The sequence below is a fragment of the Chlorocebus sabaeus genome, chromosome 18 (genome assembly GCF_047675955.1).
Source record: "Chlorocebus sabaeus isolate Y175 chromosome 18, mChlSab1.0.hap1, whole genome shotgun sequence".
Taxonomy (NCBI): domain Eukaryota; kingdom Metazoa; phylum Chordata; class Mammalia; order Primates; family Cercopithecidae; genus Chlorocebus; species Chlorocebus sabaeus.
Genome location: NC_132921.1, coordinates 21024107 through 21050466, shown reverse-complemented (window position 1 = coordinate 21050466; position 26360 = coordinate 21024107). Strand labels below are relative to the sequence as shown.

The following is a 26360-nucleotide window of genomic DNA, read 5'->3' as shown; positions in this document are numbered from 1 at the left end:
GAAGCCTGTGGACTCCAACTGCAATGCCACCTCTTCTGTCTCCAGCCTGCCAGCTTGGCAGTTTTTCCACTTCCAGATCTACAGCTGTGTGAGCCAATTTCTTAAAATAAATCCCTGTCTCTTGGTGCTGTTTCTCAAGAACCATGACTGATACATATATTTCTGTTTGTCTTCCTGGACCAGAAGCTATACTCTACCAGTGCAGGAACTTTGTACCATTCAATACTCTATCCTCACCCTCAATACGTTTTTGTTGAATGAAGTGAATAAGAATTTCAAGTTGGAAAAAAAATGGTGTTAAAGGAAATAAGCAGGATAAAGGTCAATAGGGAGAAAATGTCTTTCTTGTACTGGGTTGAAGTGTCCCCTCAAAATTCTTATCTACGGGAGACTCAGAATGTGACCTTATTTGGAAATAATCTTTGCAGATATAATTAAACTGAGATGAGGTCACATCGCATTAAGCCAACAAGTAGTACCTTTTTACAATTATTTATTTTTTTTGAGAAGGAGACTCGCTCTGTTGCCCAGGCTGGAATACAGTGGTGCAATCTCAGCTCACTGTGATCTCTGCCTCTGGGGTTCAGGTGATTCTTGTGTCTCAGCCTCCCGAATAGCTGGGATTACAGGCATGCACCATCATGCCTGGCTAACTTTTGTATTTTTAATAGAGATGGGGTTTCACCATGTTGGCCAGGTTGGTCTTGAACTCCTGACCTCAAGTGATCTGCCCACCTCAGCCTTCCAAAGTGCTGGGATTATAGGCATGAGCCACAATGCCTGGCCACTAGTAGCATCTTTACAAGAAAAGAAAATTGGCACACGGAAGACTTAGAGAGGAGAACGCTGGAGACCACCATGTGAAGCCGCAGAGGCAGGAGTGTAGAACACCATGTGATATTGGAGGCGAGGAATGCCGAGACTGTGGGCAAACACCAGAAATGACACAGGGATGAGATGGTTGCTCCCAAGAGCCTCCAGAAGGTACCGACCCTACTGACACATTGATTTCAGACTTCCAGCCTCCAGAACTGTAATACAATAAATTTCTGTTGTTTTAAGCCACCCAGTTTGTGATACTGTTTTGGCAGCCTAAGAAACTCATCCACCCCTCCACCAGTTCCCCAGATCTTATGATCCAACTGCCGTCACCCACACATCTTGGAAGAGTTGCCTTTTCCTTGTGGACCACCCAGTGGCTGAGCGCCACTTCCCATTTGGCTGTCCTGTAACCCTGCATGTAGACATGAGCAAGGCTGTGGAAATTTGCACATGGAGCTGAGCTGGGGTGTTTCAAAGTTTTGGGCTTCAAAAGCATAGCGAGCTTTGTCAAAACTGCAGTGTCCTGGTCGAGAAGAAGCAAGCCTCAAATTTTGCTGGGAATCAAGACTGGAACACGTGATGTTACCCAACAGCTGCATAGTGAGATGCCAAGAGGACTGTAAGTGCTCAACCAGCTTTTGGTTGATTAAATTAAGAGGGCTGGAAAAATTATATATGAAGTTGTCTCCCAGATTTCTATCATCTGCTATGTCACCTGGAGCCTTTGTAAAGCTGTTGTATGGGAAAGGCTGGGAGGGGCCATGAGGTCCTGTGCAGCTGGCCTGAATGCTGTTGGCTACTTTGAGCGTGCGGCTCTGGGAAGGAGTGCATTTCGGAGCCAAGGGTGGGCTCCCTTGGCATGAACCCTTATTGGCTCTTGTAGTGCCTAACACTTTGTAGCTTATTGTGGTTTGTAATCGCATATTTAAGTGATTATTTTGTCTGGAAGGATCCTTATCTGTTTTGCCAAAAATCCCCAGCAGGACAGGGATTAAGATGTTTTTGCTCCCAATTGTGTCTGCAGTGCATAGCACAGTGCCTAGATTGCAACAGACACTTACAAATATTTACTAACTGAAGTGAGATGTATAAATACAGGTTAAATTCAGGACACTAAATGCACCCTGCTAAGGATGGCTAAAGTCCCTTTGAAATAAGCTCTCATTTTATCATACCACTACACTTCCCATATGGCCCAATTAGCAAAAATTTGCCTTCTCTTATCTCTACATAGAAGACTATAGCTACCAACTCATGAGAGTTCCTCCCTCCAACTTTATTTTTAAGGTAGTCAACTTTCCCCCCACCCTAAAAGGAAATTTTTTCTTTTTAAAAATACGCTTTATTCAAAAAGAGGCAGACTGGTTCCTGGGGTTTCTGCCCTTCTAGGGGAAAGTGCCACATTTAATACAACTTTTTTTTAAGGGATGGGGTCTTGCTATGTTGCTCAGACTGGCCTTGAAGTCCTGGGCTCAAGTGATCCTCTCACTCCAGTGTCTGGGACTACAGGTATGAGCCACTGCATCCCCCCGAGGAAATCCTACGTGGAATTCTAATCCAAAACAGACAACTAGTTGAACACTGAGTCACTGTGAGTGCAGTGCTGGGGGCAGGGAGCACTCAGTCTTCACAAGCCTCTCATTTGTGAGCTCCTAAGGCAGCTCCAGTGAGCGTCTAGAGGGTTATTGGTTTGAAAATCTCACCCTGGGAATCTCAGCTAGGGAACTGGATCTCTGAGACCCACACTCAGTGGTACCCAGGCCTTCAGACCTTGATTCAGATTCAGATGCTCTGACCACACCCAGACCTCAGGAGGTGGCTGACCCAGATTCCAGATTCCAGCTCTCAAGAGAAATGCACCTCTCCATCTCCTTGTTAACTGGGTAAAAAGATGACTTGCTTCACAAAACCAGGTGTCATGACAAAACACAGTAGAGCCATGTAAGAAAAATAACTTTGTTATTAAGCATATACAATCATATCAAAAGTACGTCATAGTATCACATCCACAATTGTTTGAATGCTAGCTTGACTGTTATATGGACCTGTTACAAATAATGAACAACAGAGCTAATCCAGTACATGACTAGTCCCTGTGAAATAAAAACAGACCCATGGCACACATGAAATTCCTAAGGGGACTTGCTTTGATCCCCTGGGGAATAAGAGGGTCCTTTCCTATGATTTCCCTAGAGCAGTAACATTTGTTGAGGGAGCATGTGAAGTTCATGATTATACGCCTTAACAATCACAGTCATGGTGTGTTTTGTTTTCCAAATGGAAAATTATTTTTTGACTTGTTGTAAGATATAAATATTGACTGTGCCAGGAAAAAATTCATCTATTTCCCTGAACTCATTATTAATAACTTTAGATGGCTCTATTCTACTTGCTGTTTGGCCCGGATTCCTGCTATAACTTTCCTTTTCAGGAAGGTTATCTGAAAGATGTTAAGTCTGCAGACTGAGGCTGCTGTGGTGGTTTCTGAGGCACAGGCTGAGATGTGGGGAGAGATAGTGGGGAGTAACACCCAAAATATGATGGGGGAGTTGCTGCCTGAAAACCCACAGCAATGTCTGGCCTGGGGAAGCCTTCCCTTGCAGCCCTGGGAACAGGGCTCACCAGGCCCACAGTAATTATGAACCTTGGAAATATGACCGAAGCCAGGGTGCTCTTCACTGGCATTTGGTGGGGTAATACTCCCCTCTTCTTCCTTCCAAAACCAATGAACATTTATTATTTACCTGTTGGGCTACGACACACCTGTCTGAGTTTATACAGTAGAAATGACTTCCTTTGGTCAATAAATCCTATGGCAGATGTTGGGCATTAACTCAGAAGGTGAGAAAAGGCACCATCCTCTCTGCAGCCCCACTCACTTTTGGCACAGTATAGGTTATAATTTCTCCCTCTGGAACTGGGAAGGGAGGGGGGTGTTCCTAAACTAAAATGCATGCCCTCCATGTACTATTTTCTTTTTTCTTTTTTTGAAATGGGGTCTCACTCTATCGCCAGGCTGGAATGCGGTGGCGCGATCTTCGCTCACTGCAACCTCCACCTCCTGGGTTCAAGCAATTCTCCTGCCTCAGCCTCCCGAGTAGCTGGGACTACAGGCATGTGCTACCACGTCCGGCTAATTTTTTTTTTTAATTTTAGTAGAGATGGGGTTTTACCATGTAGGTCAGGATGGTCTTGATCTCCTGACCTCATGATCCGCCCGCCTCAGCCTCCCAGTGTTGGAATTATAGGCGTGAGCCACCGTGCCTGGCCCCATGTAGTATTCTTAAGAGCGTATTTTTTATTCCCATTGCTTTCCAAGAACAGAGGTAACTTAGGAGGTCCTGTGAAGAGGATGCAAAAATCGAAGTCAACATTTCTACTAACAGGTTGAGGAGGTGTACAAACATCTTTTTCACTATAAAACATGAAATGCACTGTAGCAAATCTTACCCCAGAAACGGCTTTCCCATTAGTTTTTGAGCAGAAGTCCTATTTAAACAGTAAAGCTTTTTCTATCTAGCTAAAAGATACATTAGAAATAATGATGCCTTATGATGTCCTATCTTTGAAAAATAAAATTTGGGCATAAAGAGTACATATCAGTCTTGCAGTAGTCCAAGTTTTGAAAATCTGAGGATTAAAAATTATTTTCTAAATTAAATTGGTCCAGCAGATTGACGTTATAAAATACAGGTTACTATAAGTTTTGCTGGAGAATATTATCTGGAATAGTTTCATGAAATCCAGATACTACTACTTTCCATTAATTCTTTTAACATATTATTCTAGCCTATGGCCAAACATGCAGTTTGGTTGCATTTTATGAGCATTTCACAATAAAGGTCATATGTCTAAATACAGTTCACTGTCAAAGAAAAGGTATTAAAATTCCTCATTAAAAAAAAAAAATCATAGATGGACCTAGCCATCTCTCATACAGCTTGTGCATCGTTGTGTGTGTGTGTGTGTGTGTGTGTGTTTTAAAAGCATTCATCCATTCACACCCTTTAAATACCATGCTCCACAAGCAGGCAAACATTAAATATATCCAGATGGAAATCAACAGCTGTTCACTTCCTCTCTTTATAAACCCGTGGTTGGCGTGACCTTCTGTCATGAATGTTGAATTTTGCAGAGAGAAGGAGGAAGAAAAGATGCTAGAAAAAGAGCACTAAGAATGTGTTTGCTTTCACTTTAAAAATGCTAGTAGACAGTCACCAGGAATTTTGCATAAATGAGACATAGAGGAGCAAAGTGTTCATCAAAGACTCAGCCACACGCTGACATGAGTCCTGTATTTCCAACATGGTAGGAAGAAGGGAAGGAAGACTGCTGCCACTAGAGATCTGCAAAGCCCCTTCCTATCATTCTTAAGGGAGAAGACTGAAAGGTGACATTCAAACACAACAAGAGGGATATTCTTTTTTTTTTTTTTTAAGACAGAGTCTTGCTCTGTTGCCTAGGCTGGAGCGCAGTAGCGCAATCTTGGCTTGCCCCCGGGTTAAAGCAATTCTCCTGCCTCAGCCTCCTGAGTACCTGGGATGACAGGCATGCGCCACCTCGCCCGGCTAATTTTTGTATTTTTAGTAGAGATGGGGTTTCACCATGTTGGTCAGGCTGGTCTCAAACTCCTGACCTTGTGATCTGCCCGCCTCAGCCTCCCAAAGGGCTGGGATTAGAGGTGTGGGCTACCATGCCCAGCCAAGAGGGATTTTCTTTAAGCAAGCTTTCAAAGTAGTGGAGTTAAATGATGTGGGCTGAAACGTGGAGGCAAAAAAGCCAAAAAGAAATAGGAAAGGACATGGCAGGATGGGAAATTCCAACATGAGCGAATATGAGCGTGAGAATGATCATTTGTGAAGCTCAATATAAAAGTCTCCCGCAAAGGCAGATGAACAGCCACTTTGTGTGTCCAACAAGAAAGTGGACTGCGAGTAACCTATAAACTGCTCATTGGAACCAAGAGGGCCCTCAACAACGTTACAAAGGAGCAGATCATCCTTCTGTTCTCTTGCTCCTGGTGCTTCTGAATGCACAACAAACCTTGGCAGGAACATGCTTCCCTTTGGGACCCAGAGGTGCTCTGAGAAAACACTCTAACTCACTAGGAGGTGGAGAAATAGACCCTTTTCTGAACTGCTTCTCACATGCAGGGGAAAAGAAATCAAAGAGAATGCCTGAAAGAACTGGAACTTGGACTAAATTAAAGAAGGAAAAAATGGGAATAGGAAGGAAGTTTTTGCAAACAACGAAAACCACTGTTTTTTTTTTTTTTTTTCTCCCCATCCAAGATAACTTTCAATAGTGTATTATTCTCAATATGTTAGTGGCAAGCTTGGTTGGCTCCAGACAAAAACTTGTAACACCCAAGGAGAGCAAATTTACCTACTGCTGCTGATGGCGTTAGTGAGGTCAACCCAAGCCAGCAACTTCCTTGCAGCCTTCAGCCCCACTGTATATTGGTTCAGCCTGGATCATGGCACCTAATGGCACCTTCTGGGCACCTGCTCAGAACCAGGAATTCTGTGCCTCTAAGGTCAGCCACTTTATTGAACAAATAATCTCTGATGTATACAGCAGGCTCCACTCTTGATTAAACAGCTTTAAAATATTCTAGCAAACCAGAGCCCACTGTTTTAATGTGAATCCAGGCATTTCACTTTGTTTTTTGAAACGAGGATTTAATCTTCTTCCCTAAATAGGATACTTACAGATAAGCATGGCATGAAACCTTAAGCACCATATTTGAATTTTAGAATGTGGCAATCTATGTAACAGTAAATATGTGACTGTAATTCTTTTCTATCTTCTCTAAATGTCATTCAGTTCTCTCCTCTCTTTAATTGAATTTGGGAAACGTTTGACAAGGGCATACAATATTTAAAATCTACTAGAAGCAATTCTAGTAGATTTGCTACTATATTCTTTAAAAAAAAAGAATTCTCCACCAAAGTACATCTACATGTTTGTCCTCCCCACCCCTTTTTAAATGAAGAGCCCTAATTTTGATACTAGAGGAGTTACGGTCTATTCTGAACACACATCTTAGAAGTAGCCTCACATTTTCTTAGAGCTCACTTTGCCATTTTCCCTTTTGATACTCTGCCAAATTTAACTTGAAGAATTTATGATTTAAGACACTGTGAGAGTACTTAAATCCAAAGTTCCTGGAAAAATAGGATGTAAATGAAAAGTTACAATGCAAACCACTCCAATGAACTCTTAGTAAGAAGCAGGTAAATCAATCATTCATTCCCACGTGTCTGCAGGCCTAGGAGGGGACTCTGAAAATAGTATTGCATCTGGAAGAAGAGGAATAGAGAGATGTCAGGAGAAGAGAAGAGAAAAATGTATGTTTTCTAGGTCTCCAGTGGTGTTTTTTTCTCTTTAGATGGTTTAACTGCAGATGAGTTGATCTTTCTCTTCCTTTGGCATGATGGTGTTGGGATGTGCTATGGATAGAAGTCTCTAGGGGCTCTCAAGTCTCTTGTCTCAGTTCTTCTTGGGTGGTCGTCTCCAGAGCCCAGGTCCATGGCTTCTGGGTAGCTGGGAAATTCCTGAGATAAAGGGAACTCCTCTGCTGAAGAGTGAGTCCGGTGCCCGAACACCTTTTCCTGCAGCTCGGTGATGTCATTGCGGATGTCAGCCAGCATAAGTAGCAGGAAGTCGAAAGAACCAGGGGGTCCCTGTGTACATGGGAGGAATCAAAGCTAGAATACGACAGACAGCAATGGCCTCCGGGGCTCCATGACTTGACCCGCTGCTTGCTGGCAACTACTTTCTCAATAACTGTGCCCCAAATGGAGTCAATATGAGGACTGCTACAGGAGCCTGGGGGTCCTCCACATTGTTTTCTAGTTCTCTCACTTCTCAGATGAGCTTTGGTGATGTATTCACCTTTCCTCCCTCCTAACTCTAGGCTTTATCAAATCCAGTAGAGGAAAGAATAGAAGACAACTCTCCTAAGTTACTTTCCAAAGCAGTCTGGAAGATGCTTATGAAGGCAGCAGAGCAGTGGTTAAGAGACTGGGGTTCTGTTGGGTTTGAATCTCGTCTCTGCTGCTTACTGTGTGGTCTTAATTTCTTGTGGTTCAGTTTCCACATCTATAAAATGGGGATAATAATAGTCCCGATTTCATAGGGTTTTATAGGGTTCATAAGTGAGGATTTAAATAAGTAAATGCATGTAAAGCGCTTTGAGCATAATATGTATTCAAAACGTTATCTGGGCCAGGAGTGGTGGCTCACGCCTGTAATCCTAGCACTTTGGGAGGCCAAGGTGGACAGATAGCTTGAGCCCAGGAGTTCAAGACCAACCTGGACAACATGGTGAAACCCTGTCTCTACAAAAAATATAACAAAAATTTAGCCAGGTGTGGTGGTAGGCACCTGTGGACCCAGCTACTTGGGGGGTTAAGGTGGGTGATCGCTTGAGCCCAGAAGGTCAAGGCTGCAGTGAGCTGAGATTGTGCCTCTGCACTCCAGCCTGGGTGACAGAGTGAGACCCTGTCTCAAAATTATTAAAATGTTTATAAGATGGCCGACTATAAGCACAAACTAAATGAATTGAGAGGATGTTGTAAAGACATCAGCTCCTCATCATCTAGGAAAGGTCCAAACAAAAGCTTCCTAATTTTTCTATGTATTGAGTATCCTTTATCATCATATAGTATTTACTAAGCCTTAATTTTATAGAGTGCTGTGTGGGGCATGGTAAAAAAGAAATGCATAAACACGCATGTTCTGGGCTTGTCAGAAGTTTGTAGTAAAATCATTATCACTTCCCACAACTGCTGCAGCAGCAGCGGGCACTATGGAAGCAGAGCTTATACCGTAAAGCACTAAGACAGGCATAGGATTTTCATATCATTTGACCCTCACAATAGCCACTTGAGGGATGGCAGGTCAGATTCCACTATTGCCACTGCACAGGTGGGGGAATGAATGCCCAGAGACCCTCAGTGATGTGCCGTGGTCAGAAAGCTAGCAGGTAGAAGAGTTGAGATGGGAACCCACGACTTCCACCTCTGTGGCCACAGCTTTTGGATTTCAGAAATGATCCTTCTTCAGAAGCAGTGAAGTGGTTTGAATTTTCTGTGCTTCTGAATACTACTATTTCTCATTTTTAATCTCCCAGACACTATGCATATATGCAGCTGATTTCTTCTCAGATCCTAAACAGCCCTGCATGGTTTTGTGCTTTTTAAGAGGAGATGGCCATCTGACCTGCTAGGGTTGTAGCAGTGGCTAAATTCTCGAGGATGCAGAGTTATGATTTAAACCCATAGATTTCTGGCCAGGCGCGGTGGCTCAAGCCTGTAATCCCAGCACTTTGGGAGGCCGAGGTGGGTGGATCACGAGGTCAGGAGATCGAGACCATCCTGGCTAACACGGTGAAACCCCATCTCTACTAAAAATACAAAAAAATTAGCCGGGCGTGGTGGCAGGCGCCTGTAGTCCCAGCTACTCAGGAGGCTGAGGCAGGAGAATGGCGTGAACCCAGGAGGCGGAGCTTGCAGTGAGCCGAGATAGTGCCACTGCACTCCAGCCTGGGCGACAGAGCAAGACTCCGCCTCAAAAAAAAAAATAAATAAAAAATAAAAAATAAACCCATAGATTTCTTTCCTAGACCTTTCAAATGTTTTATGATAATACTTGGAAACAGACTCATGGCATAGTAGGGTTTTGAGCTTTAGGAAAGACGTTTTAAATGAAGATTAGCCATGATAAAAGAAAAAACAACAACAGAAAACAAGTTTGAAAAATAAATCCAAACTAGCAGCTAAGGCCTTCTATGACTGCCTTCCTAACCACAGAGTTCTGCTCAGGAGGGCTGAGTGGCATCAGGAAGGGGCGGGCCTTTGCTACTAGACTGACCTATAGGCTCATCAGAGCTGCATCCCTGAGAATGTTTCCCTGGGGAAGCAGGACACAGAATGCTACTTACTGGAGACCCTCTGGGCCCAGGCGCTCCTCTCTCCCCCTAAAAACAGAAAGGCCAGGGTTAGCTTTCTAGAGCACGTGGATACCACAACAATAGTCTCTATTTATACACCCACCATAACCACTTCCCTGCACAAAACAACAAATATTTTCTATAGAAAACATATGTAAAACTGAGCTGGACTCACGGGACCACTTATTTGAACAAGACTGCTTGGGTCAAGTGTTTCTCATTCTGATTTCCCTTGAGCCCATATATTTTCAAACCTTCCTGGCAAGAGGAACGTTCCTATTTCCCAGCAGCATGTGGAGTAACAAACTTTCTGAAATATCTCACACTGACTTCTTTGTGAGGCAAAAAAGAGAAGGCAGCTCTCAGAGGGGAACCACCCTGCTTGCAGAAAGAATGGAACATCTCCTGTTCCTGACTTGAAAATCTCACAGAAATGGAAACACACAAAACGCTATCCTGTAAAGCAACACTGGTTAAAGAGAAAAACACATGTGAGTATCACAATGCACAGGCTCATTTAAAATTTATAGGGGTCATTTTTCCTATGACTGGTTGTGGTGGTTGTTTTTGTCTTTGGGGTTGGTTTCGGAATTTAAGAAAATGGCTTTTCAGATTTTGTTCCCAGCTTTGGAGAAAAAGTTATATCTGGTATCTGTGTTTCACTTTTGCTGCATGCAAAATGGGGATGGTAAACAGTAACTGGTGAGCTTTCCTCGATGTCAGTGCAAGAGGTAGAAAGTGAGAGATCTTCAGGCCAGGAGCGGTGCCTCATGCCTGTCATACCAGCACTTTGGGAGGCCGAGACGGGCAGATCACCTGAGCTCAGGAATTTAAGGCCAGTCTGGGTAATACGGTGAAACCCCATCTCTACTAAAAAATCCAAAAATTAGCCGGGAGTGGTGGTGCATGCCTGTGGTCCCAGCTATTTGGAAGGCTGAGGCAGGAGAATTCGGCTTGAGCCCGAGAGGCAGAGGTTGTAACGAGACAAGATTGTGCCATTGCACTCCAGCCTGGGTGACAGAGCAAGACCATCTCAAAAAAACAAAACAAAACAAAATCGAACGTGAGAGACCTTTAGCTTGTGAGGACCACTCATAAGGCTTACCTTAGAACCATCTCGTCCTGGTGCACCTGGTGGACCCTACAATACAAAAGGATCTGGTTTAACCACAGGGAAAAGCATGGGACAAAAACACATTTTCCCCCGAACAGGAAGTGGATCTCTGATAAGATACTGACCACAGGGCCCCTCCGGCCTTGTTTAATGTGGGACAGATCAGGAGATGGTCCCATGGGTCCCATTGAGCCCCGTGGACCGGGCTGCCCAGGAGGGCCTGGCATACCGGGGAAGCCTGGGCTTCCCTTTGGTCCTGGTGAGCCTGTAATCAAAGAACACCTCATTAGCTCACAGCACATGAGAAGGACGAAGGGCCCTGGCTAACAAGAGTCCAGGGCCCCTGCAGTCATTTCTCTTTGTACTCTCTCTGCCTTTGCCTTCTGACATCTGCATCAGGATGTCCCACGGGCATTTTAAACTTGATATGGTCAAAAGCAGCTTCCCCATGTTCCTCTCTTTTCACAGACCGCCAGTCACCCATCCACTCAAGCCAAAACCTGGAGAGTCTTCCTCTATATTTCCCTATTTCTGCAACCTCATTTTTGAATCAGTGGCCAGCTCCTGTGCATTTTACCTCTTTAACATCTCACAGCTGTCTGCTCCCTTCTCTCCACTGGATCACAGCCGAGTAGTGGCCACCACAGCAGAGAAGTGGTGATCGCGGCAGGACAGCAGTGAAGAGACAGGTTTTAGCATCAGGGAGACGTGGGTTTGAATCTGACAAGTTGCCTGAGCTATCTGAGCTTTAGTTTCTCATCTCATCTGGAAAGCTGGGCTGATAAAAATCTTCCTTACGGAGTAGTTGTATTAAATGAGATTTCAGATATACGCACACCACTTAGTATAGTACTTCCCACATAGTACTAAAACAAATCTGTTAGGCCTTCCTTATATTTGCCTTGACTCTTGCCTCATTGCTAGTCTCTCTGCCCCCCAGCAGCCTTGTCTACCCCTCGCCCATTTTTGATATTTCTATAGGGATGACATATCTAAAACAAGTCTTACTATGTAACCCACCTACTTTCAATCTTTTGGTGCAGATGTCTCAAGGCACTGGGTGGGTCAGCAAACTCACTCTTTCTTGCAGGCCCCAGAGAAATATCCCTTACTTCTTAGTGAGGGGTAGGAAATGTTCATCTGGCCAAGATTTGCCAGGGATAGAAGGCATGCTGGGGGATGAGTCGGCGGGTGTGGGGAAGATCATCTCACCCCAAGGCCCAGAAGCATAGGTCATGCTTAGGATTGCAGCTGGAGCAGGAGAACTGAGAATGTCCCCTTGCCCCACAACTCTAGCATGAAGTAATAGCAATCTACCACTGGGGGAAGGGCAACAGTGTGGGGAGAGAACCCCTCTGTGGCACAGGTATGTATGTGTAGAGGCTGCTGAAAGCTCAGAGTATAAACACTGAGAAAAATCCACTGGTAACCTAGGCATCCACTAAGCATAAGGTAACAGCATCCTACCACTGGAGGAATTATTTGAAGACTGGAACACAAAGTAAATGTAGTGACAATAAGGCCAAAACCCAGCTGTTATTCAGTAGGCTGACTTCACTTCCCATGGCAGTGGCCTGACAAAAGAAGAGGGTATCCATCTCCAGGAGTGATAACTACATACCTCAGTCTCTACTGTTTCTCTGCAAATGATGTCTGGCGTTCAATCCAAAACTTTCAGGCACATAGAAAAAAGGGCTGGGCACAGTGGCTCATGCTGTAATCCCTGCACTTTGGGAGGCTTAGGCGGATGGATTACCTGAGGTCAGGAGTTCGAGACCAGCCTGGCCAACATGGTGAAACCTCATTTCTACTGAAAATACAAAAATTAGCAAGATGTGATGGTGGGTGCCTGTAATCCCAGCTACTCGGGAAGCTGAGGCAGGAGAATTGCTTGAACCTGGGAAGCAGAAGTTGCAGCGGGCCAAGATTGCACCATTGCACTACAGCCTGGGTGACAGAGTGAGACTCCATCTCAAAAATAAAAATAAAATAAAAAAAATTCAAAACAAAAAACCCATTGTCAAGTGATAGAAGTGATAGAACAATCAGCAGGACAAGCCTCAGAGGGGACCCAGATGTTGGAATAATGAGATATGGGCTTTAAAATAACAGTATGTGAAAGGGGCTGGTGGAAAAGATAAACAGCTTCTCTGAACAGATGAGGGATTTTAGCAGAGAGATGGAAATTAAAGGAAAAAAGTCAAATGGAAATATAAAATACAACATCATATATGAAAACGATATAAGCTCATCAGCAGACTGCTCGCAGCTGAGCAAAGACTCAGTGAACTTAAAGTAAGTCAATACTTACTCAAAGAGAATGACAAAGAGGAAAATAAAATGAAGCATCCAAAAGAGGTGAGATAATATCGAACCATCTAAAATAAGTGTAACTGGAGTCCAAGGAGAAAAAGAAAGCCCTACAGTGGCTCCCCTCTGCGTAGAGAATAAAGCTCCAACTCCTCAGCATAGTATCCTTGTTCATGCTTGTCTTTCTTGCCAGCATTTTTCCCACAATTGCCTCCTTGCCCCATAGTCCCATCCTCCCTGAATAAACCATGCTATGGCATACAATCCAGCTAACACTATTCTCTCCTTTTGTGCCTTGTCTCCATCACCACAGATCACCTGTCTCCAAAAACATTTTAACATCTCCCCCATCGTACCAACAACTATCATCAGACAGGCACAAAAATAGATGACTTGTTAAACTTGGTATAGTCTCAGTGTTGTGTTGATACAGACCTCTGAAAGTACGAATTAACTGCTTACTTCATTGCACACGCTTGCAGTATATCTATAGTATAATTTATGCATGTTTATATACTTTCATGCACTGCACATGTGTTTTCTGTTTATGCATATCATTTTCTTCTGAGCATTCTTAACATTTAAAAATCGGGGCCAGGTGTGGTGGCACATGCCTGTAATCCCAGCACTTTGAGAGGCTGAGGTGGACAGATCACTTGAGGTCAAGAGTTTGAGACCAGCCTGGCCAACATGGTACAACCCCATCTCTACTAAAAATACAAAAATTAGCTGAGCTTGGTGGCAAGCGCCTGTAATCCTAGCTGCTTGGGAGGCTGACGCAGGAGAATTTCCTGAACCTGGGAGGCGGAGGTTGCAGTGAGCTGAGATTGTGCCACTGCATTCCAGCCTAGGCAACAGAGTAAGACTCCATCTCAAAAACAGATAAATAAATAAAAATAAAAATTGGGAGATTTCATATAAAAATCTGGGTGCCCGGCTCTGGTTTGAAACAGGAAGCACAAAAACCACAATTCCATCAGCAGCACAACCAACTGGAGTTCTCAGTAGGGGCGGCCCCTTTACGTGGGGTGAGTGCTCTCCGTTTGGTTCAGTTCCCTTGCTTCCGACTGCTCCTGCCCAGCTCCCTTCTACGTATCCATGTGACCTGCCCATCTCTGTAGAGGCTGAGGGGTTTGGTTTTTAAATTCTTTTCAGAGGCCTGTATCGACACAGCACTGAGACTATACCGAGTTTAACAACAAGTCATCTGTTCTCATGCCTGTCTGATAATAGTTGCTTGCATGTGTGCCAAAAAATGGTCATACCACCCTATTATGGAAGCTGATGGGGAAGAGGCCTTTAGGCGTCATCTACGTTGACCCACAGCAGACAGAGTTGTAAACAGCCGCTTTGTATTGGGTTGGGTTTGCGGCGTTTCCCCACTTGTGTGTGGAACACAGCATGTCTGCCCACACCGGGGACTCGAGGGGATATCTTGCTGGCTCAAGGGCCGTGGTTATGTAAACTCTGGGGCAGCACCTGGGGGCAGACATCAGCATGTTCACCTCTGCTTTAGGCCTTGAACATCAGCTGGGGGGATGAGGGAAGAGACAGTGGGGACCTGGCGAGCATTTTTAAAAACCTGTGATAAAAAATACACAACACAAAATTTGCCAACTTTTTTTTTTTTTTTTTTGAGATGGAGTCTTGCTCTGTCACCTAGGCTGGAGTGCAGTGGCGTGATCTTATCTCATTGCAACCTCCATCTCCCGGGTTCAAGCAATTCTCCTGCCTCAGCCTCCCAAGTAGCTGGGATTATAGGTGCCCACCACCACCTCTGGCTAATTGTTTGTATTTTCAGTAGAGACAGGGTTTCACCATGTTGGCCATGCTGGTCTTGAACTCCTGACCTCAAGTGATCTGCCTACCTTAGCCTCCCCAAAGTGCTGGGATTACAGGCGTGAGCCACGGCCCCCAGCCCATCTTAACTAATTTTTAAATGTAGTGTTTAATAATGTTAAGTACATTCCCATTATTGTGCAACAGATCTCTATAACTTTCTCATCTTGTAAAACGGAAACTCTAGACCACTGAATAACTCCCCATTTTCCACTCTGCTCAGCCCCTGGTAACCACTATTCTACTTTCTGTTTCTATGAATTTAATTATTTTAGATACCTTATATAATTAATGTGTCATTTTTTGACCAGCTTATTTCACTTAACCTAATATCCTTAAGATTCATCTATATTGTAGCCTATGTAAAAATTTCCATCTTTTTAAAGACTGAATAATATTCCATTGTATGTGTATGTCACATTTTGTTTTTCCATCTTATCCATTTGGGTCGGACACTTGGGTTGTTTCAGCCTCTTGGCTATTGTGAAAAGTGCTGCTATGAAGATGGGTGTGCGAGCATCTCTTCAAGATCCTGCTTTTAATTCTTTGGGGTATATACCCAGGAGTGGGATTTCTGGATCTCATTCATAGATATAGTTATAGATATAGATATTTTTTGAGTTAGGGTTTCTGTTGCCTAGGCTGGCCTCGAACTCCTGAGCCCATGTGATCCTCCTGCTTAAGCCTCCTGATATGTTTAATTTTTTGAGGAATCTCCACACTCTTTTCCACAGTGACTGAACCATTTTACATTCACATCAACAGTGCACAGGGTTCCAATTTTTCCATATCCTTGTCAATATTTATTTTCTCGGGGTTTTTTTTTTTCCTTTTTTTTTGTTTTTTTGAGATGGGGTCTTGCTCTGTCACACAGACTGGAAATGCAGTGTATGTTCATGGCTCATTGTGGCCTCGACCTCCTGGGCTTAAGCCATCTTTTACACTTCAGCCTCCTGAGTAGCTGAGACTATAGCCTGGCTAGTTTAAATTTTCTTTTAATCAGACAGGGTCTCCCTGTGTTTCCCAAGCTTGTATTTTTTGAAAAATAGTGGCCATCCTAATGGGTGTGGGGTGGTATCTCACTGTGGTTTTAGTTTGCAATGCTCTAATGATCAGTGATGTTGAGTATCTTTTAATATGGGTTTTGGCCATTTGTATATCTTCTTTGGAGAAATGTCTATTCAAGTCCTTTTCCCATCTTTTTAATCAGCTGCTTTTTTTGTTGAATATTGAAGTTCTTATACATCCTAGATATTAACCCCTTATCAGATATATGATTTACAATTATTTTCTTCCATCCTCTAGGTTGTTTTTGCCCTGTTGATTTTCGCTTTGAGACACAGAAATTTAAGTTTGATGTAGTCCCATTTATCTACTGCTTTTGCTGCCTATGCTTTTGGGGTCATATCAAGAAATCGTCACCAAATCCAATGTCATAAAGCTTTCCTCTATGTTTTCTTCTAGGATTTTCATAGTTTTAGGGTCTTCCATTTCACTCTTTAATCCATTTTGAGTTAATTTTTGTAGATGGTGTAAGGTAAGAGTCCAACCTCAATCTTCTGCATGCAGAAGGACATTGTGTTTTAACCCATTTTAGATCATCAGCTCTGTGACAGCTTGAATTGTGTCATTTATTAGCATATCCTCAGATAGTCCTGGATACATAGTAGGCTGCTTAGTAAATGCTTTTTATTAAGTGATTGCATTGAAGAGACTGAGAAGATTGCTATGCTATACTTGTCTCATAATTGTTCTTTTAAATGCACATAATAATTACTTTTTGACCATACCTAACGCCTAGTACTGACAGAGTAGTGACAAGATGGAATGACAGTCAGACTCCAGCAAATGAAACAAAGAAACAGATACTTTAGACTTTTCATATTTAGATAAGTCTTTTTTAGTACACAGAATAATTAAGCCAAAGTTAAAAGCAGTCAGTGTTCCATCCAAACATGTCTCATACCCCTACTCTTAATACTGGTTCCAGGTATATCTACAATGAGTTTGGAAAGGGTGCCAGATCTCTCCTTTTACTGGATATTTTACCTCCAGTAGCACATAAAAGAGGTCAGAGATATCTCACCTACATTTACATAGTCAGTACACTACAGAGATCATAGTATGTCAAGTGCATTCGAAATGTGGGCCTTTGATGTACAAATGGCAGCACCTTATATATGGCAGTGGAGGCCAGAAAGCAGCAGCCGCCCCCTTACCACCAAAGCTAAACAGATTCCAACCCACAGTAGTTTCCTGTATTGGTGGTCCAGTCTGATTCACCACAGGCCTTGGAACTGGACTTTAATTTCAGGGTGAGAGAAAGCCTATTAGCTTTCTAGCTTCCCTACTAAGTCTCAATGGTGGGTACCACAAACACTGAAAGTTAAGAGAGAGAAGGAAATGGGTTTGGAATGTCCCCATTCAAAGGCCGGGTATGTTGCAAAAGCTTATTCATCCTCAATCACTCTCTGCTCCATCAAGGACCCTGGACAGCTCAAACCATGTTGTAAGCCAGATGGCAGCATTGGAGTAGCAAGCTTGCAAGGCATTTATTAAGCAACACAGCCAGTGGCTCCCCTGCTCCTACACTTGGTTTTGTTCTAGTGATCTAGAGCCTGGAGTTGACTTCCTCCAGAGAAGCAAAGCAAGAGCATTCTCTTAGAGGAGGGTGGAGAGCACCGTGCTAGGAAGCAGTTTATAAGGAGAGACGTCAGTCTGTTTAGAAGCAGCCAGAGGGTGCCTGTGTGAAGCATTTGCTGGAGAAAACTCCACCATGACCCAGAGTACCTCAGGCCAAGGGAATGAACGAAGAAAAACCAAATCCTGAACCGTCTTATTCTCTGGACGGACTGAGATCCAGGCTTGTGTTTGAAGAGTTCAAGACATAAGTGGAGAGGAAACACACCGACCCTCTGTGAAGAACTCTGACCTTTTGTTTTTGCTGACTTTCCAACTGAAAATCCACCTGTGTCCTTCCTCTCTGGGCAAATTCTACCAGTCTCCCACGTCCAGATCAAACCTAAATGCCGCTGACCATTGCAGGCTACAGTGCTCACTCCCTACCAGCTCCCACAGCAGGAAGCATCTGTGCACTTACCTGGAGGGCATGTGGATACTGTTTTATTTATTTGCATTGGCTCTATATGTCTGGTCTTCCCAATTCGGATGTCAAGAGGTCATTCATAACACCTAGCACACTGCTAAGCAATGATAGCCAGGGATAAGGCACTCAAAGGTTTAGAATCATTTGCTAACATTAATGTCATTTCCCTTACCAGTGTGGAGAAAAAAATCCATTGCTTTATCTATGGAGGTACTCAAAATATAAAATAACTTGGAACTATTTTTTTAAGTTCTCATTGTATATTTCCTGATGAAATGATAGGATGTTTGGGATTTTCACCCAATTAATAAGTGTGAATCTTCAGTAACAGCATACTGAATGAAAGAAGCTGAAAGTATACATTCACAAGAACATATATATAAAAATTAAAAGATTCCAGTGATACGGGGTTCTAGAACAGGTGAGACCACAGTGAAAGAAAGCAGCTCAGTGTCTGCCTAGACTGGGTGTTGGGGAAGCGGACACGTGCACATGGACACAACGGAGATTTCTGGGGTGATAGAAATGTTCTATATCTTGAAATATAGGATGGGAGTTAAATGGGTAAATACATTTGTTAAAACTCAAACTGTAATTTAAACGAGTACATTATCTATCACCTGTATGTCAATACAGTCGACTTGGAAAAACGTATAGCTAGGTATAAAAATAAATATAGGTATAAATATGCAAACAAATAAGGGAAGGTAGAAGGAAGACTGGGGAGTAGCAGGAAGAGGCTGGCTCTGAGTTGTTAGAATTGGGCGAGGAGCCCCGAGCAGGGGGGACTTCATAATACTGTTCCATTTTTGTATATGTTAAAATTTTTCCAGAAAAAAGTTTAAGATAGTTTTCTTTTTTTTTTTTTTAACTTAAAATGATCTTTAGGAATCTTATCCAATCCCAGGACAATGACCTTTTTCTCCCAAATTGCTATTGGCTATAAGGGTTTCTCAGGCTTGAGGGGCTATTTCCCAAGGTCCTGTCATTGCCTGGGTGTGTGGTAGCCCTATGGACACCTGCCTCGTTTCTCCTCGATGGAAGCTGGAGAACACTGTCCAGCCCCCAGCAAATGTGAGCTTTTGGAGGGCTTTTTCTGATGGTGATCACCCTCCTGTGCCCTCCTCTACACTCACCGGGTGGGCCCTGGCCCCCCGGCAGGCCAGGAGGTCCAGGAAGGTAGGCGTTTGAGGCCAGCACCTTGTCACCGGTGATATACTTGCCCAGGTCAGCTGCATTGTTGGGGAGCAGCGCAATCTGCAAGGAGAAGAGGAAGCCTCGGTCAGGAAGCAATGGCAGGGGAGAGCCTCAGCATTTGTCTTGCTGGTAGAAGCTGCAAAGCCTTTTCATGAGACATATGTATATACTTTTTACTAGAGCTAGTTAGAGCTCAGGGAAACCATAAAGAGCCTCTTTCTAAACCTAGAGGCCTTCTAGGGCAAACAACTTGCACGACATTACTCAGCTAGTTAGTAGGTGAGCTTAGATAAGCTCCAGATGGCCTACATATCACTAGAACTCATTATGATCATAATTAATAGGATCTACTTATTTCATACTCTCAATTTGTTAATTATCTATTTTATGTCTCAAACATTTATTGAGCACCTACTATGTACAGGTCCTGTGCTTGGTTCTATGGCTACAGTGGTGACCAAGACATGGTCCCTGCCCTTAAAGAACTCTCAGCCTTGGGAGCCAGGACCGAGAATGTGGCTGACGGTTCCCCTGCACACCCGGAGCTGACCTTCAGTATAACTGGGCAATAGTGACTGTGGTGGTTGTAAAACGTGTCCACAAATTCTTTGACACTTTGTGATCATGTGAGTCAATTCTCCTTAGTAAACTCCCTTTCATATATACAGCTGCCCCATTAATTCTGTCCCTCTAGAGATCCCTACTACAATTCCCCTGTGACTGTTACTCAGAATTCAGTAGGGATGACTGTAAGAATCAAAATCTTGTGCAATCTGAAAGTCAGCTTTGTACAATTTCAAGTCAGGGCTCATGATTCAGAGTCACCACTGTGTTCCTGGGATACATTTAAAACAGTGCTGACATCATTGTGTCATAGCAATAGACCACCACAACCTGCAAGTGGGTACCTGTGGCCCTGGGGAGGAAGAGGAGTGAACCAGTGAATGAGGGAAATGGATCAGTCAATCTACTGCAACCATGAGGCAATGGGTCAACACTGGCAGCTGAAGCCTGATGCAATTTTATCATCTGCTTCCAACTGAGACACTGAAACATGGATCCCAACCTTGGGTGTTGCCATGAGGCAGACTTACCTTTAAATCTCAGCCCTGCCACGTTCTACCTGTGGAATCTTGGGTAAGCTACACAGCCTGGATTTCCTTATCTATAAAACGGGGATGGTAACGGCCACCTAGAAGCACTGCTGGAGGGTTAAAGTGATGTTGTCTTTAACGTGTCTGACTCAGTGTCCAGCCATTGTCATAGACCCAGCAGAAATACTGTCTGGGGGCCTGGGCACTGTGGCTCATGCCTCTAATCCCAGCAGTTTGGGAGCCCAAGGTGGGCGGATCACTTGAGGTCAAGAGTTCGAGACCAGGCTGGCCAACATGGCGGAACCCTGTCTTGACTAAAAATACAAAAATTAGCTGGGTATGGTGGTACATGCCTGTAGTCCCAGCTACTCGGGAAGCTAAGGCAGGTGAATCACTTGGACCCAGGGGGTGGAGGTTGCAGTGGGCTGAGATCCCACCACTGCACTCCACTTCAGCCTGGGTGACAGAGGGAGACTCTGTCTCAAAAAAAAAAAAAAAAAAAAAAGCTAACTGGGGGCTGCTCCTGGCTTTGTTCCTAAGTAGCTTTGTGACTTTGGTAAGTCCCTTCATCCTTCATTTTCAAGTCTACAAAATGTGCAGTTTCAACACATGATCAAGTCTTCATATTCAAAATTTTGTAAACAGAACCTCAGGATGAGACCTGCACACAGATGGGCTCCAGAGATGCTCCCCTGTTCCCCACCTATTTCCCCCAGTCCTCTTTGCTTGGTTTGGCCTCTTGTAAAAGTTACGAGGTAAGGTGGCAAACGCTGACCTCAGTGTCCCGGCTGACCTCCTGCTGGGTGGCTGCATCCTGGCTCCCTTCAGCCCCTCTGTGCGGTAGCAGAGTGAGTGCAGAATGAAGGCACTGCTACTTTAGAGGTGGCTGTCCAGAATCTCTGGCCCCACTTTCTGCATAAACACAGCAGAAGATGGGCTGTGGGATGCTAGGAGTTTGGGAGGAAGGTTGTAGTAATGTAAAAAGAGTCTGCATTTCCCCTGGATTCCAGTCAATGGAATTATATGTATCATTTATCTCATACTAGCCTTTGTAAGAGAGCTTCTGCCTCAAAGAGCCATTGGGATGAATCCATGAGATGCCTCTTATAAAGCATTTTGTAAAGAATGCTAATAAATAATATTTTTACTTGCTAAACATTTGTAGAGCTCTTTCTAGATGGATGGCACTGTTCTCAGTCCTTTGTGAATATTAACATTTGATTATCATAAAATCTTTAGGCAGTAGGTATTAATGTTGTCCTTTTTAAAAAGTAGAACTGAGTCACAGAGAGGTTAAGTAACTTACCCAGAGTCACACAGCCAGCAAATGGTGGGTCTAGAATTTAAACTTAGCCAATCTGCTTCCAGAATCTGTGCTCCTAACCACTAAACCAAGCGGCAACCTACAGTCACTTTTTAAATTTTTTTTCAAGACAGAGTCTCACTCTATCATCCAGGCTGGAGTGCAGTGGTGCGATCTCAGCTCACTGCAACCTCCGCCTCCCAGGTTCAAGTGATTCTCCTGCCTCAGCCTCCCGAGTACCTGAGATTACAGGCTCCTGCCACCACACCCAACTAATTTTTATATTTTTAGTAGAGATGGGGTTTCACCATGTTGGCCAGACTGGTCTCAAACTCCTGACCTCAAGTGATCTGCCCTCCTTGGCCTCCCAAAGTGCTGGGATTACAGGCATGAGCCACTGCTCCGGGTCTACAGTTACTTTAACATGGATTCCCAATAATCCTGGGAAGACCCATTTTACCAGCAGCAGAGGAAACCACAAATTATTGAGAAGCCATATAACTGCCTGAGGCAAAGGTGGCGCTAGAGCGAGCAAGTGCAGCCATCACGCTGCAAATCTACTCACTTGAAATCTTAGGGGCCTCTATATTCTCAGGCCTGACTGTTGGCCCTACTCCCTTCGGCCATCGTTTGCTGATTTAACACCATTGGCATGGTTTCCCCAGAAGACAGTAAGTGCCAGGCCTTTCTTTCTGGAGTCTCCCTTCCCAGGGGGACTCTCTGCAGCAATTTGACTCTCAAATCCAATAGTCCCTGCTGCCAGAACACAAGCAACTTAAAAAAAAAAAAAATGGAGAGGAGAGTTGGCTCTTAATTTTAAGTGCTCTTGTGGGACAGAGACCCATCTGAAAGGAAAATGACAGGCATCTCATCTATCCCCACACTGTCCCTTTCTCACCACATCACTCGTTTTCTTCCCACACCACAGAAGAAGTGGTGAGGTGGAGGCACTGAGGTCTATACAGCATTTAAAAACATGTTTTTATTGCAAAATAAAGCAAAGAACCTGGAAACCTCACAACACAAATATATCACTTAGCAAACTGTTATAAAGCAAGCACCCCTTTAGGTGCAGCAAACCACCATGGCACACATTTAACCCATGTAACAAACCCACCCAGCCTGCACATGTGCCCCAGAACTTAAAAATGAAAGTAAGCACCCTTTTAAAGAACTCCCGAATCAATCAACAGAACTTTGCCAGCCACCCCGGACCCCCTCCTTCCACGTGCCCCATCCCAATCAGTCTCCTCTCTTCCCCAACAAGTCACCGCTTTCCTTTTATCACTTCCTGTGTTTTTAAAAATAATGTATCACCCAGCTGTGCATACCTAGACATTATGGCTTAGTGTTGCTCATTTGAAAAGCGATAGGTCTTTTAAGTTTCCTGTTGTCTGCAGACTGCCAGAACCCAGGGCATGTGACCTGTTGTGTTTCCCACGGTTGGAACGTTGCCGACTGGACATTCGTGGTGTGGTTCAACGTGTTTAAACAGCATTTTATGCTGTGGGGTTGGCCATGATCTAGGACTGCTGGCATTTCCTTCTTGGCTAATGTTTATTTGGGCAGATATCCTATGTTCTTTTGTGAACAAATGGCATTAGCAGCAGCAAGACGACATTAAAAACCAACTGACAGGCCGGGTGTGGAGGCTCATGCCTATAATCCCAGCACTTTGGGAGGCCAAGGTGGGTGGATCACAAGGTCAGGAATTCAAGACCATCCTGGCCAATATGGTGAAACCCTGTCTCTAAAAATACAAAAAAATTAGCCTGGTGTGGTGGTGGGCACCTGTAATCCCAGCTACCCGGGAGGCTGAGGCAGAGAATTGCTTGAACCCGGGAGGAGGAGGTTGCAGTGAGCCGAGATTGCACCACTGCACTCCAGCCTGGGCGACAGAGCGAGACTCCGTCTCAAAAACAAAACCAAACAAAAACAACAACAACAAAAAAACCAACTGACAATCCAAACACTGGCACCAGAGTAGAAGTGAGAGGACCTAGGTTTTAGGCCTGCCCTCTTGGACAGTCACTTCACCTCTCTGAGACCATCAGTGTCTTTTCCACGGGGTCATGGTGCTAATTAAATGTGATTCTGGATATAACACTTTCTAGGCTGTAGAATGCAAGACATTCTAATAGGAACCTTTAGAAATGAGTTGCTCCTCATAACATTCGATGAAAGTCTGCATTAGCTTGGGATTGCCACAGTGCATTTGCAGAAAGATTTTGCTATAACGTAGAACGACTCTAGTCCAGCTCAATTGTGTAAGAGTTACTGGAGTATTAAGATGACCTTGTGGATTTTTATATAGCTCTCCAGCAGGGTCTTTGAGGGTGACAAGTATTTCAATGCAAGTTTCTCCACTTCTTTTAACATTTTTATTTTTATGCATCACAAAAAAACATGGCAGGGAGGTTAAGAGAAAACCACACATTGTTTTAGCAACTGAATTTCGGAACAACTTGTGATATTTAGCCCCCTTGTTCCTAATCTTGGCTGGAAATAAATTCCCTAAGGCACATAGATTATTTCCAGGGAAGGAAATAATCTATTTATTTATTTCCAGGGAGGGTAGCTTTATGTCGTGAGAGGTACACCTGGAGATATTGATCAACTGCCTGCCCCAAGCCCTTCCGGCTTATGAAATGCAAACTTACTTCTTGCTGGAACCCTTCTCTGGGTTTGTTTAATACAACTAACATCAACCTAAGCTCAAACTGGGGATATCTGTGTTGGATGTATTTATTTCTGTCTCTGTGTTTATAGTGATAGACAAGGTTTTCTGCTTAGTCTTCCTGTTAGGATCATAAGCTATTTAGGGTTAAATCTATGTTTTATTCATAATTATCCATCAGATATATACATGTTTCTGTTAAGCAGATCATGTCGTCAGTGTTGTAAAAAAAGGCTTGCAAACCATTTCTCTTCTCAGCCTGTTGATTTACTGAACTGGTAGCTGTGGTTTTCATTACGGGCTTGCTGCATGTTTGTTGAACATGGGAAAGAGATACCATCTCAGGCTTACTCTCAAGCCCTTTAGAATTACTGGATGCCAAAGTTCAACAGGGCAGATACACCTCTCTCATGCGCTAAGAGCCTTGAGTGGGAGCAGTTAAACAAACCAAGAAGATTATGTTTCATCAGTGTAAGGGTGACTTCTGAGTCACTGACAAACTAGCAAATTAAGCCATCTTAGGTACAATAAATACTGTTTATCTGGGTCCAGGACAGTTGTTCAAGAAGTCAGATCACCAGATCCATCCTGGGGCATTACTCACAGCAGAACGGTGTTACTAGAAATCTGTTATACTGTCAGGCATTCACACAGACTTTTACAAAGTGCACTGGCCCTCATCTTTGATGACATGAAGTTCCCACAGGGCTGCTTTTCTAGGTGCAGGGAGCTCAGAAAGGGCAAAGGCTATAATTTTTAAAAGTGAAAAAGAAAGCTACTGCAGAAATTCCTCACCAGCTTATGGCAGTTTATAGAGACAATATTCTCCATAAATAATATACAGATCTTAGATAAAACAGAATCACGTAGGTCTTTCCCAGGACATGTCTGGAAATTTGTTTTTCGAGTTGGAGTTTCGCTCTTGTTGCCCAGGCTGGAGTGCAATGGAGTAGTCTCAGCTCACTGCAACCTTCGCCTCCCAGGTTCAAGCAATTCTGCCTCAGCCTCCCAAGTAGCTGGAATTACTGGTGCCCGCCACCATGCCCAGCTAATTTTTGTATTTTTTAGTAGAGATGGGGTTTAACCATGTTAGCTAGGCTGGTCTTGAACTCCTGACCTCAGGTGATCCACCTGCCTCAGCCTCCCAAAGTGCTGGGATTACAGGCGTGAATCACTGCACCTGGCTGGAAATTTATTTTATGAGAACTTGCAATAGCCATAGCTCACCCTCTCTATGGCTTTGCCACGTGTCCCTTACCTAGTGTTGATTTGAATAATCGCCTCTGCAATCCCTTGCCATCATTGTGTCCTGTTGCCCCTTGGATGGCTCTGAGGGTGGGCAAAGCATCCCAAATCCATCCAAACGTCACTGGCATCAACTGTGTGAATGCTCAATGTGGATAATAATGTGGATAATAATTTATTTTCTTATCATTTGTAAATATCCTTCCACCTGTCCTTGAACAAGCCCTCCTTCCATCACGCATCATCGTTCCCACCCCAGTGGCACGTACCTTTTGCTTCAGCTGCAGCACGGTCTGCTTCATCTGGTAGAACTCCTTGCACGTGGCACAGCAAGTTCCAGCTTTCACCGCGTTCTCAGACTTCTCATGGCCTGAGAAAGGAGATGGGCTCAGTCCTGTCTGGGAGGCTGGATGCAAGCCAGACTCAGACAGCATCGGGAAGGGTGGTCCCAGGGACAGAGCGGCTGACAGCGGGACATGTGAGGGCTCAGCTGTGGGTGATTTTACAGCTCTTCGGTCCTGCCAGCATGCTCCAGGGTCAGGGAAGAGTGGGGGACAGAGAGAGAGGGTTGCTGCTGGAAGTTGAGCTCAGCTGTTCCTATTTAGACATGCCAGGAAGACCCTGATCTTCCTTTCATGTGTGAAAATGCGTACCACGGCCCTTTTATCAGTGCTTTTCCAGAAGGCAGGCTCTATAA

At 44.1% G+C, this 26360-nt stretch overlaps 1 protein-coding gene across 2 annotated transcripts in view; it reads right to left on the bottom strand.

Moving 5' to 3' along the window:
* Window positions 1–26360, bottom strand: part of CCBE1 (collagen and calcium binding EGF domains 1) — a 292036-nt gene that overhangs the window by 21477 nt on the left and 244199 nt on the right. Inside the window, exons 7-12 of one of the 2 annotated variants that reach the window (XM_008013908.3) lie at window positions 25933–26033; window positions 19284–19404; window positions 11018–11157; window positions 10884–10919; window positions 9770–9805; window positions 2765–7508 (exon numbers count right to left, since the gene is read on the bottom strand). In XM_008013908.3, the coding sequence (XP_008012099.1) occupies window positions 7275–7508; window positions 9770–9805; window positions 10884–10919; window positions 11018–11157; window positions 19284–19404; window positions 25933–26033 (668 nt within the window). In that variant the 3' untranslated portion in view covers window positions 2765–7274. Of the gene's footprint in view, window positions 1–2764; window positions 7509–9769; window positions 9806–10883; window positions 10920–11017; window positions 11158–19283; window positions 19405–25932; window positions 26034–26360 lie in introns of those variants that run through there. The other variant, XM_008013906.3, reaches the window with a different exon arrangement.